The 15,571-nt window shown below is 36.6% G+C and overlaps 1 protein-coding gene across 3 annotated transcripts in view; it reads right to left on the bottom strand.

The window, feature by feature from the left end:
• Positions 1–15,571, bottom strand: part of Cadm2 (cell adhesion molecule 2) — a 916,009-nt gene that overhangs the window by 211,816 nt on the left and 688,622 nt on the right. For all 3 annotated transcript variants that reach the window (XM_040750595.1, XM_005082055.4, XM_040750596.1), the window contains one exon: positions 5,834–5,983. In XM_040750595.1, the coding sequence (XP_040606529.1) occupies positions 5,834–5,983 (150 nt within the window). The remainder of the gene's footprint in view (positions 1–5,833; positions 5,984–15,571) is intronic.

Genomic DNA, 15,571 nt, shown 5'->3' with positions numbered 1-15,571 from the left:
ATTCTGTTGTGTATTTAATCCCCTCCCTCCAACTGACCCTGTACCTTTCTATCTTCCCTTCTCCACTCTTCCATTTCCTTCCATTCCCCCGCCCCTTCCCCTCCTTTGTCTTCTCTCCCCGTTCATACTGTACCCTTTCATTTCTTCCTGTGTCTTTTTAGTGTTTTTTGTAACCTACCACAGCACAGAAAGCCCAGTTTATGGATGTAGATCTCTTGTGAATATAGACTTGTTTGTCTCAAAGAGTCCCAACTTCAGTCTTTTTTTTTTTTCAGAACCATTGCCAGCATTAAATGATTTTGGTACTCCATGTTGAATTTGAACAGTTAAACTTGAAATATATCCTAGACGATTTTTTTTAGACAAACCACTGACAACGCAATCTGATACAGAAATAGGACTGGTGTTCAGACAGAACCTTTAAAACAAGGATATGTTAGAACTTTTAGGAGCAGCAATCAACTTGCAGGGGCTGGATAATAAAGGGCAAAGAAAAGAAGCATGTATCATTTTATTGGTGTCTAATACATGCTTGGCTTCTGCATTGAGTTCTGACATAACTTTGCACACTTGATTATTCAAGATAAATCTCAGGAATCAGGAGACCAGACAGACAAATGCAGAACAAAGAGAGTGAAGGAAACTGCAACTCAAAACCTTCAAAATGCCATCATTTTCAAATTCTTATACTTTTTTGTTTTTGTTTTTGTTTTTACGAGACAGGGTTTCTCTGTATTGTTTCGGAGGCTATCGGTCCAGCCTGGCCTCGAACTCACAGAGATCCACCTTCCTATGCCTCCTGAGTGCTGGGATTAAAGGCGTGCACCACCACCATCTGGCTCAAATTCTTATACTTGAGGATCATTATTGCTGGATATCCAGTCAGTTAAGATATCATATAAGAGCTGAATCACTGACAGGTGAAGAAATAACCATGTTTGACTGGTATTTATAAAAGAATTTCTCTACAAGCTTCTTTCTACTATAATGTCTCTGTTAGTAATTCAATTGATAGAGCCACCAAAAACCTCTTATACAATAAGAGAGGTGACATGGGATAGAGGGGTAGAGGGCTGGGTTTTTGCAATGTAACTGCAAGCTCTGATTTGGAAAAGGCATGGTAAAATGAGTGCAAACTTCAAGAATTACCATGAGTAGATGCACTAGGTATTTTACAGCAGTTCAAAGATGCAGGGATATATAGGGAGATACTGCTAATATACTCAGAGGTTTCCTCAAAATTAGCCAGCAGAATGAGCATTGCCTACTTGCAACTCTTGACAGACACTGTATTACCAGTTGCTCTATTTATGAGAGGAAAAATGCATTAGCTTCAAAAACGCAGAATCAATTCTGTTTTAGATGCTCTGTAAAGGATAACTTATGGAACCACAGAAAGGAAGGCAAGGCTGTTAATATAGATTTTGTCTTTATGCCCGAGGATGTGACCTCTCAATTGTAGATGTCAACTGTAAGCATACTCTCAAATATCTCCTAATAAAGTATAGGATCCATTAAAAGTAGAGCTTGTTATAGAGTATGATGAATGAGCAACAATAATAGAGTGGTCTAATGTTATATTATCCATGGTTGTTGATGCTAACAAGTTTTTTTCTTTGGTAGTATTTATACATTCAAAAGACTACTCTCTGGGAAACAGCTATGTTGATAAAGTACTTGTTTCCCTTGCTAGCATGGTGACTTGAGTTGGATCCCTAGAAACCACCTAAAAAACCTGATGCTGTGGCGCCCTTCTACTAATTCCAGTGCTGGAGGGACAGGAACAAGAATATTCTACCAGCTCACTAGCGAGCCAATCTAATCTACTGTGTGTTCTAAGTCACTCTGAAGCTCTATCTCAAAGTAAGATGAAGGTGCTCCTGAGAAAGACATTTGAAGCTGTGTTGTGAACTTCAAACATGCTTGAACATGCATGCATGCTCACACACACACACACACACACACACACAGACATACACAGAGGCAAGTGTAAACATGAACTACATAATACACATATAGAAATATTGCTTAATTCGATGCAAGGAAGAAATACTGCTAAATCAACATCTTTGTTCTAATAAGTACACAAAAATCAAATGTAAATTATGAATGAATAACAATATACTGAATAAAGATATACTACGTGCTCATGAGTTCCTGTAACCCAAACTGTGACTGACATTCATCACTATTCACACCTAGGCCTATTCATTAGGTGTCCTAGAATGCATGCCTCACAGGTAAGAGGAAATTATTTTTCTCAAATATTTGGTGAAACACCACTTTATATGTTGCTGTATTGTCTCAAAGCCAGTACTGCAACTTTTAGAGTTTTTATCAAAGTAGAATAATGTTTATAGTGGGTCTCATTCAGTCTTCTGAAGACTTTGAGAGCAATTCTGGGGAGCCCTGTTAGGGAGGCAGTTCAACTTTTAGGCATGGGCTGTAAGGGCTCAATGCCTTCGATCTGTAGCTCTCTAGTTTGCCCATAAATATTTAAAAACTGGTTTTTCCTCCACGACTACATGAGCTACTTTCTCAAAACCAAATTCAAAATATACATTCATCTACCCAATCTCTTTCCCTGGGGATTCTCAGAATGGGCCTTTTTGAAGAAAAATACACACTTTGAGTCATCAGCATCTTAACGATCCATGGTTTCCCTTTTACTATCTACAATTCTGGTCTTTTGTTTATCTGCATCTACCCTATTGACTGTGTATGAGTCAGAGACTCTCATTTGTTCCTGGGCAATGTTGTAAAAAGAGACCTTCAATATGTTTGAACTTAATCAACTATATATTTAAACAATGTTTCATTATATATTTAAAAACCTTAAGAATTAATTTTCAATTGATTAACATTAATGAAGGGAGGGTAAAAGCCTGCCTTTGCTGGATCTTGTGGTAGACTGATTTCATTTTCCTGAGGAACCACCATATTGATTTCCAAAATGACTGTACGAATTTGCTCATTTCTCTACATCCTCTCCAGCATAATCTGTCATTGATGGTTTTGATTGCAGCCATTCTGACAGGAGTAAGATGATATCTCAGAGTTGTTTTAATTTGCATTTCTCTGAAGGCTAAGGATATTGAGCACTTTCTTAAGTGTCTCTCAGCCATTTTAGACTCCTCTATTGAGAATTCTCTGTTTAGTTCTGTACCCCACTTTTTAATTGTATTATTTGGTGTTGTGGTGACTACCTTCTGTCAAATGTGGGGTAGGTGAATACCTTTTTCCACTCTGTGGGCTGATGTTTTGTCTTATTGACTGTGTCCTTTTCCATACAAAAGCATCTCAGTTTCAGGAGGTCCCATTTATTAATTTTTTTATCTCAGTGTCTGTGCTACTGGTGTTATGTTCAGGAAGTGGTCTCCTTTACCAATTCGTTCGATGATACCACCTACTTATTATCCTAAAAGGTTAGTGTAGCTTGATTTATGTAGAGGTTTTTGATGCACTTGGACTTAAGTTTTGTGCATGGTGATAGGTGCGGATCTATTTGCAGTCTTCTACATGCCAGCATCCAGTTATGCCAGCACCATTTGTTGAAGTTGCTTTCTTTTTTTCATTGTATAAATTTAGCTTCTTTGTCAAAAATCAGGTACAATTCCACTCTTAGGCATATACCCAAAAGATGCACATTCATACAATAAGGACATATGTTCAACCATGTTCATAGTAGCATTATTTGTAATAGCCAAAACCTGGAAGCAACCTAGATGCCCCTCAACTGGAGAACGGATGGAGAAAATGTGATACATTTACACAATGGTGTCCTACTCGGTGGATTAAAAACAATGGAATCTTGAAATTTATAGGAAAGTGGGTGGAACTAGAAGAAACCATCCTGAGTGAGGTAACCCAGTCACAAAAAGACTAAAATGCTATATACTCACTCATATATGAATATTAGACATAGAGCAAAGGAGTACCAGTCTACAATCCACACTGCCAGAGAAGATAGGATGCAAGGAGGACCATAAGAGAGACAAGCATGGATCCCTGAGAAGGGGAAAGGGATAAGATCTCCTGAGCTAATTGGGAGCATGGGGGGAGGGGAGAGGAAATTAGAAGAAACAGAACGGAAGAAGAGGAGAAGAGAGGAGGACAGGAGAGAGCAGGAAGATAGAGTCAGGGGAAGAATAGATGAGAGCAAGAAAAGAGATACCATAATAGAGGGAGCCATTATAAGTTTAATGAGAAATCTGGCACTAGGGAAATATCCAGAGATCTACAAGGTTGACCCCAACTAACAATCTAAGCGATAGTTGAGAGGTTCCCTTAAATGCCCTTTTCTGATAATGGGATTGATGACTACCTTGTATGCCATCTTAGAGCTTTCATCTAGTAGCTGATGGAAGCAGAAGCCGAGACCCATAGCTAAGCATTGAGCTGAAATCTGGATTCCAGTTGCAGAGAGGGAAGAGTGATAAGCAAAGGGGTCAAGACCAGACTGGAGAAACCCAAAGAAACAGCTGACCTGAACAAGGGCTTGCTCATGGACCCCAGACGGATAGCTGGGAAAACATCATAAGATTGTTCCAGACCCCCTGAATGAGAATGTCAGTTTGGAGGTCTGGGCAGCCTATAGGGCTTCTGATAGTGAATCAGTGTTTATCCCTAATACACGAATGGATTTTGGGAGTCCACTCCACATAGAGGGATACTCTCTCAGCCTAGAAACACAGGGGAGGGTCTAGGCCCTCTTCCAAATGATATGACAGAGTTGAAGATACCCCAAGGAAGACCTCAACCTCCCTGGGGAGCAGAAAGGGGATGGGATAGGGGGTCAGTTGGCAGCACGGGAGGAGGGGAGGGAGAGGGAACTGGGATTGACATATAAAAGAAGCTTATTTCTAATTTTAATTAAGAAAGGAAAAAATATGAAAATAAAAGTCTGTCATTATATAAAGCACATAAATTATATATTTTAAATTGACTAGGCATCTTCATTACAGGTTGTTTGGTTAAAGTTTTAATAGCTAAAAATTAAATTTATTTTTGGTTGTCTTAGTGCTATCTAAAACGTTTCATAATAATATCAGGTGTAAAAATTATTTCTAAATATGTCATATTTAAATCATTTTTCCATGGTATATGATGCAAGTTTACAAATATTTCTATATTTTTATTATATTTCATGATACTATTTCATATACTGTTATGATAATGGGTGAAGCCTTAACAATTTGATGTATATTATTAGATTTTTGCTTGAGTTTTAGAGTATGGATTTCTTTACCACAAAAACATTTAAACCATAATCTATGTTTTATCTAATTGGAAGTTTTAATTAATTAATGGAGTTCAAATCTCCCTTCCTTTTAGGCACACAAAAATATGCTTCCTAATGAATTTCAGGACTTTAAATACGTTTATTGGTCCTTAATAGATAATTCATTTCTATGGTTTTTTCTTGCTCTTCCAATGATGGGAAGAAATCTATAAAATAAAACTTCCTCAAATGAAATCATAAAATCAGGATCATAAAAATGACAGTATGTTACCCAGTATGAGAAAAACTTCGTTCTGTCTGCAAGAGAGCTCCCAAATGCAAGGGTGTAATGATAAGGTGTCTAAGAGAAGGAGGATGGAAAAGCTTCTTCCAATAGAATTGATGCTGCTTATTTTATTAGAAAGTTGACACAGGTTATCGCTGGTGTTTATGACTTGCAAGCTAAAGTATTTAATATTTATCATGTTTAAGTACAAGCAGCAGCCATTTAGTAATCAAAAGGAATGATTTGAATCATCTTAGGAAAATAAATTCATTATAATTAGGGTATTTCAGAACATGTTTAAAACATTTCTGAGAAAATGTATTCACCTTTCTTGTCATCGAAGTACAGAGTCTGTTGAGCTGGATTTGACCACTGGAGGGAGGTGTTATCATTTTGATCAACTCTGCAGGTCAAAATTGCGGTTCCGCCTTCAACAACCGTTACATTCTGAGTTAGTGGAAACTGCCCTTGGCTGCCTAAAAAGAGATTAAAGAGAATGTTGATTACATGAAAGTTATAAAATGATTAACTTCCCAACACCTACACTGGACACCAGGTTTCACTCAAAATAAAATTTAAACAAACAAAACTATAAATTACAAAAGGGAGAAAAGCCATTTAAATTCATTAAGACAACCCTAATGGTGCACCATTAAATGTTCCTTTGTATTTCCTTCTATTGATCAAAATATGTATCTCTCCTAGGCACACATGAAGATATACTCCAATAGTAACATGATAATCTTTAATTTCCCTTGGCCTAGAATTGATTATGTGGTGTTAGATGGAGTCATTGCTGAAGGAAGGTAAGGCAGAGAATAATATTGCATGAATTAAACTCTCTGCGGCAGCATAGGAAACACATAAAACACTTCACTGGTAGCTTTTTTATAATGTAGAACAACACATAATATATAAAACTAGAACTTTAGAGTGAATTTATGATAAAGGAAATGAAAAATGAATCCCACTTTAGTGGGGATCTTTATAGAGCTGTTTCCTGAAATACAAAACATTGGCAAAACAATGTGAATACTATAAAAAATATCCATTTTATAGACTATTCACTGAAACATTGCAAAAGCATGGTGTGGTGTACCTGCCAATTTAATTATTCTGGAAGCTGAAGGAGCCCCTGCATTCAATAACAATAGTAAGATATTTTTTCCACCAACACCAACAACTATACACACCCCACATGTGTGAGCCTGCATATTCGGTGGTTACCCAAGCAGACATTTATAGGTGCCTTGTTCATGTTTTCATAATAATTATCTTTATAACCAGAAGAATACATCTTCTTAAATTCTTCAATGGGTCATCCATTTGTATAGTGTCAGTATTTAAACAACTTTCCTATTTTCTCATGCATTGTATTCATTTTACCACAGAGGTAAAAATGGCTTACTAGAGCCAGGTTTAAAATGCTATTATGTGAGCAGGTTAGTTCATTAAGTCAAAATAATTTACATATTTAAGGACATTAAGATGCCTTAATCATACCCACAAAATATATTTCCTTTTACTTCTTTAGTTTGTGATGATTCTGTCATTACTCCAAGTACCACTTGAGGTTGCATGGGAGTCACAAGCATGAAGAAATTTATTATCAAGAAGCCTGTTGATTGGTATCAGAAGACACAGAAGGGCCTGAAAGGAAACATTTCATTCCAACCTTAAATGACACAGTCACAGAGGTTCATGACCATGTTACATAATTAAGACTTTTGAGTGTTAAAATCCTTTATCATGAGCTTTCCCTTCTCAATGCCAGCCCTTTCAAGTCACCATGACAACTCCCCAGGACACCTCCCTTTAATCCTTTAGATGAATTGTAAAATTGACATCAGAGTTTTTAATAGTATCTTCCTTGTAAAGTCAACAGGAACCATAATGGGCTGTGTCATCTCAGACATGACCTCTATGAATCCGGTAAAGCGAGTTGGGGTAAAAACCAAAATACACCAAACACACCAAAGCGAACATGAACTCAGATACAGAGAGGGACTTGCTTAAGATTATCAGCTCATTAATATGGAGTTCAGTACAGTCTTCAGGTGTTTTTCTTATATCTCCTGGTGTTAATATCATGCATAAATGGAGCAATCCCGGGAGGAGTGACACGTTAGTATCATAATGCTCACAACCGCTGATAAATATACATGGTTCACCCAGACGATACTTTGACTATCAACAAGTACATAAATAACACTGTCGACCTCTTTAAAGAATTCAGGGGGAAAAAGGCAGTGATGCTTGCAACAATTTTATCTACTACATTTGCAAAATAATTTTCAAAACATCCCCATAAGAAAATATTATCCTTCTCATTTCACAGATGGGTAAACTGACACTGGGAGGTTAAGTGATTTTTTTCCCCCATGGTGAAACAAAGTCAATGAACCTTTTGAAGTTATTCGGAAAGTTCAACATTATTTTCCTTCTCTTTCCACAGAGGCTGCTTGGTTATAAGAGCTCTGTAACCCTATGATGAAATGTGAATTCGACAACAAAAGGGGAAAAATCAATAATCATTTTTATAATGAAATTTAAAGTATAAAGTCAGATAAGAGAAAGGTCAATAATTACTGTACTTAACTCTTCTATGCTATACAAAAAATGAAGTTTAATCACAATTTCAATATTTAATTACTGACCCATAAAAAAGGAAAAAATTGGGATTATTTCCACATTAGGTACTGATGTCAGAACAACTGCATCAGAACCTTCAAGGGCAGACATGAGGACAACATCCCTCCAACATCTCCCCACAGTTTCTGACTTTAAGGTAGTATGATTTCAGTTCCCTAACTCTTGCAGCATAAAATCCTTGAAGTCAAATAATTTAGTTTTCCCAAAAGAGAGAAAACTCATGTGGAGAATCAACTAATCCTAAATACCCTTAGGATATGTGGTTTCCAAAATCAATTTAAAAGCCCGTGTTGCAGGCAGTCAGTCTTCTTCTCAGAGGTCTGAACTGCCATTTACTCTTGCTTCTCAGCAGGCTAGAACACTGAGTCCCTGGGACATTCCTCTTTTAAGTCCTCGTGACTCAACTTTGCCTTGCAATCTCCAGATGTCTTCCCAAAGGAGTTTTCTCAATTGGAAAGTGTCATATCATATCAAGTTTGGAACGTCTTCTCAGTTCATTTATCATGTGCATAGCATTGGGGCATGCTGCTTCCTTGTCTTTCATGAATCCACATTTGAAGGATGGATACAGGAAGAGAAGTTTGTTAATGAACCCCGCATGGTAACCTGAGAAAAACTGAAGGGAGGGAAGAAGAAACCTGGTTCAGTCAGTCCCGGTTTGGATTTTCTCAGCAAGCTCAGAAGATAACTTTTTCCAGGCAACTTTTGTTCACAATTTATTAATGCCCCTCTTTGACTGAATTCATGTTATTATCCATATATGTATCTTTTTCTTTTCTCAATTCTCAACCAACTAAGAGGTTGGTAGCCAGAGCAAACAAACAAAAGACCAAAACAGGTAGGTTGCTTATAGAATTTCTCTTCTCTATTCAGATCCAGTCTCCTAATCTCATACCTAGTGCTCAACAGAACAAAAATTGCAGCTTTCTGGATCCCACAGACCATCCTTTCCCAATTGTCCTCCTCCAACTCTTGGTTCTATCCCATGTTCCAACTCCTAATGGCACTTCCAAAGGACTGTACCTCCCAGAGTAACAAGTAGGCTGAAGACAGACTCACACCTCTCCTACTGCTTCTGAGATCCAGTCCCACTACCTCAACCCAAGGTCTGTAACAGAAATGTGCAGCAGTCCCCCTTTCCTCTCTGAAGTCATCTTCAATGGATCACGAAGTCCTTCTTTTCTAATCTTCCTTTCCCCAACACATCTCAGTAGCCTACCATCAAACACCAACAAGCATTCCTTGGTTTGGGAAAACTAGCAATAGAGAAATATGACCCCAAACCATCCATAAAACTTTGACTTACAATCTGATCTCCATCTGCCTGTGTAATGTGCTAGGGCAATGGTGGCATAGAACTTGTGGGAGTTACCAGTGAATGTCTGATTTGATTAGGTCCACGTCACAAGAAGTAACACATATTGATAATTTAGAGTAACCAAGAACCAGAGGCAAGATAGCTCAGAGACCTTGAATCCCACAAAACACAGCTGGTCTGAACATAAAATAAAATAAAATAAAATGATTCCTAATGCTATTGTGGTATAATGATCAGTGCTTTATTCTGTGTCATCATCAGAGAGGCTTCCTCCAGCAACAGATAAGAACAGATGCAGTTACTCATAGTCAGACTTTACACACAGAGAGAATCTAAATTGGAGGTCTCCATCAAAATAATGCCTCTCAGAGCTCAGTGAATCCCATGGAAGAGGAAGCAGAAAGAGTGTACGAACCAGAAAGGATGGAGGACACCAAGAGAATGTGACACACAGAATCATCTAAGCAAGGCGCATGTGAGCTCACAGAGACTGAAGCAGCAAGTGCAGAGCCTACATGCTTCTACACAAGGTCCTCTGCATATATACCATAGCTGTTAGCTTCAGGTTTTTATGTGACTCCAGACTGGAAGAATGGTTACCTCGCCCACTCTTGTGCCTGCTCGTCAGTCTCTTCTTCCAGTTGGGTTGTCAAGTTCAACTTTGGAATGATAATTTTTTTTCTTCACCTTGTTATATATCTTGTCATATTTGATCATTGCAAATCACATATTAGCAAAATACTTTTTGAAGCAGTATTAGGAATGTATGCAAGATTATAAAAGTAATTATTGAGAACAGATACATCTAACACTATTTCATCCCCCAAATGGGGCAGTAACTCATAGAAATATACTTTACAAAATGTATACATGAGAAAATTAGAAAATAGGGTACATCATTTCTTAGCTATTAAGTAAGCAAAAGCCATGCTTCAACTCTGTTGAATGAATGGATCACTTTGATTATGAACTTCTTTTCTATTTCTCTTCTATCAACACTCCCTTTAATTCATTTTCTTTTTGTCTCACCTCACCTATGTAACACTTCCAAAAAGCTATAGAAAATGCAGGGAATTTGATGCATTCTGCTCACTGTGCTATAGAGCTAGACACAATACTAGGTGCACTTGGTGTATTAATGATTCAATCTGCAGATATCATTTTGTCATCATCTCCATAATTGAACATAAAATCTTAAAACATGTGCCCTCTCCTATAGTCAGAAAATAAAGAAACCAAAGTTTTAATGCTTGTCTTCTCTTTTAAACACTATGTGCTTATTTGTATACTGGTTATGAAACAAAATCAATGTAACTTTACTTCTGTAACTGGTTTAAGAGAGCTGTTTTGCATACAAACATTGTGAAGGCACACACGGGCACTCATACGTCTTTACAAAAAGTGGCGTGCATTTGAAATTCAATTTAGGCATGATGTCTGCACTTTCTGAGATTGCATAAAAGGAAACTCTAGCCTTTCCACACTCAGTGACCTAAGTTGGTAGCTTGAAATTGACCTCAGAGGGAGTATTTTCACCATGGAAATTGGCAAACACTATAGGCCAATGATTTTCCCTACAGAGAAAGTTGTTAAATATTTACAGTGAACCACTGCTAGCCATCATTTATATCTCTGGATTCAATAGCTGCAACAGTTTTTAACTTATTTTTTTCTTCCTCTGACCCATCATCAACCTAATTAAAGTTTTGGAAACAGGTTCCAATTTCTCCTCTACTCTTTCCTTGTCTACTGAGGTTGAAGTCCTAGATTTCTTAGACCATCTAGCTTATGTCAATGTAACATAAACTTTCACATTTATACAGATATAAATTGCTAATGCATAACTAAGAGAGAAACTTAAAGTGAATAATTTATACACAGGAATGTTAAATGTCCTTCCAATCTTTACATAGCAGAACAAGTATTGTCTCTAGTTTTTCATACTAAACGGTAGTAAACGGAGCCTTTTCTCCCATTGACTTAATTAACAGTTCTCCTTCACTAACAAATTTTGCCCCTGCCTTTACTGTGAAACCACTAAATATCTAGCACACCATCACACACAAAGAAGGCAATTCTAAAATAATAGACACCGGCACTTCACTGAGAGACTGTGCTGAACCATGAGAACAAAGCAGCAGTAAAGAAAAGCAGGAGTTCAGAGAGTAAGCAGGTAACACTGATCCCCCAACATGGCTGTCCTTCCACAAACAACAAATTTCAAGCTCTGCTGTCTCTCCAGTGCATGAGGGGAAATGATGGTTCTCTCTACATCTTCCTGAGCTAAAGATTAAGCACGGAGCACATAAGTGCACCAGTGCAATTGTGCATGGCCAGCTTCCTGTCTGAAAGCAACTGGCACCTGAGGTAGACCTGAGCACGCAGACTGAGGCTGGGGCTCTGCACCTCTGAAAGGGAGTAAGTTACAGTCAGCAATTTTAAAGGACAAAGGATCAGATTTTGTGGGCTAATTAAAAGCAACTTAGCATCGCTCATTGTTATTTCTCTTCCTGAAAATGAGGAAGACTCTTTGAAAGAAGGGATCCAGACCTCGAAATATAGTAGTAGAAAACAAAAACAAGACTATCAGGACACAGTTTTCCAACGAAAATTGTGTCAGAAGTTCCTGAGCTACTCAATGACATACAGCTTAGTCTTCCATTTTGGGGTGTGGTTCACTGTTGTTAAAGCTGCTAACTTTATCTGTACATGTCTCTGAATTCCAAAAGGTATTGCGACCTGAGTCAAATAGCACATGTAATGTTTCCATTTATTTAAATTTTTTTGTTTACACTCAAGAACACTATTTAAATGAAAACCATATTCCTTGTGTTGAGGTTCTTATTTATTGGATGCAAAAAGTACAAATGCCAGGTGGATGAGTAGATGCAAAATATTCTAGTTGTAAAATGTGAAGGTCACAGTAATTGAAAGAAAATACTGCACATTTTCAAACAATATGTAATGCTGATTGACTATTGCTTAGTGTTTTTGTCTGTGCTATTCTCAGCTCTCCCTGTCCATCTCTCTTTCCCCCCTCGCTCCTTAAACCTTTCCCTTCCCCTCTTTTTGTCTATCTCCATTATCTCTTCTATCAACCAGTTTGGGAGTATTTAAGTAAAGAACATGTATCTTACAAAGTTCAAGATCATTCATGTTGCCTAAATTAGAGTCTAAAAATATACCTAAGTGCACACAATCCATGTTATTACTTCGACCAAATTACTAAAGGCATTCCAAGCAAATAACCTTCTAATGTGAAAGTTGTGGCTCAGTAGTTGTGTGGATGGAAACACGTATTGCATACTAAAGCCTATTAGATTGCAAAGCACAAATGCATGCTTACAATTCTCAAGAGAATGGCAATGAATGCTCTATCATGTGAAAAGGGAAACTGGAGGAAAAAATAAGACTAATAACTAAGTGCAAATTGGTTCTACTTTTGAAATAGCTCTCTGTTCTTTCACATAGTTACTTAGAAATTACTAGTCATCTTCTTTTCTATTTTGTTTTGTATATTGTATATTTTAGGAATTTCCTAAGAACTATTGGCTATACCTAATAATTTAATTTTTCTTTGAGTCTACGTCTTCTTTTTTGAATTCAACTTTCCTTTTAGGGTGTAACACCTGGTCCCTACCTTCTGTGCCATCCCTCTGCCCAGCCGCTGAGGATCATGGCCATCAGACCAATGCAGCCTGCCAGTTTCCATAGAGACAGGATGCACATTGGAGACCTGTGTTCCATTACAACTGCCAGACCAAAGCTGGGAAGAGACAAAGCTGGCGGGCATTGGGTCTTGCAAGGCCAGGAAAGGTTGGAAGGACTTTCTCTTCCTGATATTGAAGCAAAGTGGTGCCAAACTGGCAGCTTCATAAACTACAATCCTGTAGACCAGATCCTGGTGTTCACGGCGGCGGCCATTGTGAACCTCACACTCTGATACCAACAGAAAGAATCTCTTGCATACCCAAAACTTGGCTTTCATCCTTTGCTGGCTTCTGATCCATGACAAAAGGCTCTTTCAGATTTACAGTGGCACCCGCAGCTCCTGACCTAAAGAATCATAATTCTCCTCTACAAACTCCTTGTGCTTTTCTTTTCCATAATGTAAGATGCATTTTCTAGATTATCCATTAAAACCATAAGACTTATGCAAAAACATGTTTCCAGTATATCCATACAATGACTCTGAGTAGGTGATGTAGGAAACAACATACTATAGAGTGTAATCTTCTTTATTAGACTGTTCCCACAAAGGTGTTCTTTCTACTTAAAGTGTTCTTGTTTTTCTAGTCCGTTTCGTTAATTTTATATTATTCAGTATTATCACTGTATCCATACAGTCATAATTTAGAACCTTGTAATTTTTAGAGTACTCACTGATCCCAAAGGAACTTATTATGTGAATGTTTTGTCTTCTTGCATACAGATTGTAGTTCGTTAACCTGTATTTTAACATCATTTGACTATTTAAAAATTCAGTACTCTTAAAGTTATATCTCCATAAAGCCAATTTTCCCTAGGCTTGTTTATGTTTTTTTATTACTCTATCCAAGTGCAAAACAAACAAAAAACTTAATGACGTACAAACAAATCTAATAGTTCTGAGAAAATATAGAGACAGTTAACCTCAAAACTAAATAGAAATTGGATATCGTTACCTTATATGGAATTTTAGTTTCATTAATTTATAGATGTTTAACCCATTCTCTCAAATGTTTTTAAATTATCTCTCTTATACAAACTATAATTAATTAAATGAGTACATTTTATTTTTCAAGCAAAATCTAGGCTGATAATAGCTCACATTTACTTTCAAACATATTGTCTCATGCTGAGTGAGCAAGATCTACAACTTAGTAACTTCACATGCTAACTGATAAACATTTGAGAAGCTGCCTTCCAGAAAGAAGAAATGTGTGGCCACAATCACTGGCTGGTTTACAGGTGAGCTCAGTCATGAAACTAAGCCAAAATTGTCTTTTCATCCTGGATGGAACACTCTGGAAGGGTGGGACTCTTCTCAAGACACAGTGAGTGACTGAGTGGAAGGAGCAAAATAATCTTCTGGAGAAAAAACTGGATATGCTATAATCATTTAAAATTGCATTTCCTATGGGGGTAATTCAATCAGTGCCTAAAAGAGAAGTAAGGTTGCGTGCTTATTTGTTCCTAAAATAAGTCTGAGAAGGTTCATATAAAATGAAATGATAAATAATACTGAGTTTAATATATTTTAAATATCAAACATAATGAAAATTTACATTGCTATTTATAATTCCAGGAGGAAAATAAGATTTAAAAGTGCAAGAAAAAAACTCAAATATTATTAAAATATTAATTAATAATATACAACTAGTATACCGATACACAAAATACAACTTAGCAGAATAATAAAGAGACAATTGTATAAATTATAACTACAATATACTAGGCTTTCAATCTGGTTGTGTTGCTGTTTCTCCTTAATTTTAAATGGAAAACAAGGTTTATCAGCTCTGATTAACTACAGCCTGATTTTCAGCACTAGTTACTGATTTAACTTAGCATTTATATTTAGAAATCATTATTTTGTTGTCTTTTTGTCTATTACATTTCTGAAAAAAAATGTTAATACTGATAATATCTCAATATTAATATTGTCTTTATTCTCTGTAGAAAATAAAAATATCTGCATTTATACATTGAATATAGTTATTTGTTTAAGAGTCTTTATATTTCTGTATGAATTATATTTACATAAATCATGCATTGTGAAAGGTAAAATACTAATGAATTCTTTATAAAATATATTAAATATATGTTATAATGAATAATTTCAATTTATATCAAGTATCTAAACTATAAACATTGTACAATATTTTCTGAACATATAGTTCATATTTTAATGGATTTTTTCAAATGAAAAATTATTGACATGAATTTGACAAATCTGATTGGTGTTAACACTGTGCCTCCATGGGTCTGACTTGAATGGATGGATACATTAGAAATGTGACACTGTTCCATTCAGATGTTAAGATGAAAGAGAGACAGCAAAATCGAGCAGAGGAATGTTAAAAAGAAATACCCAGTTGAGAAATGGTACCAT

The sequence above is a fragment of the Mesocricetus auratus genome, unplaced genomic scaffold, assembly GCF_017639785.1.
Source record: "Mesocricetus auratus isolate SY011 unplaced genomic scaffold, BCM_Maur_2.0 Super-Scaffold_100008, whole genome shotgun sequence".
NCBI classification, from domain to species: domain Eukaryota; kingdom Metazoa; phylum Chordata; class Mammalia; order Rodentia; family Cricetidae; genus Mesocricetus; species Mesocricetus auratus.
This window is presented reverse-complemented; position numbering and strand designations above follow the sequence as displayed.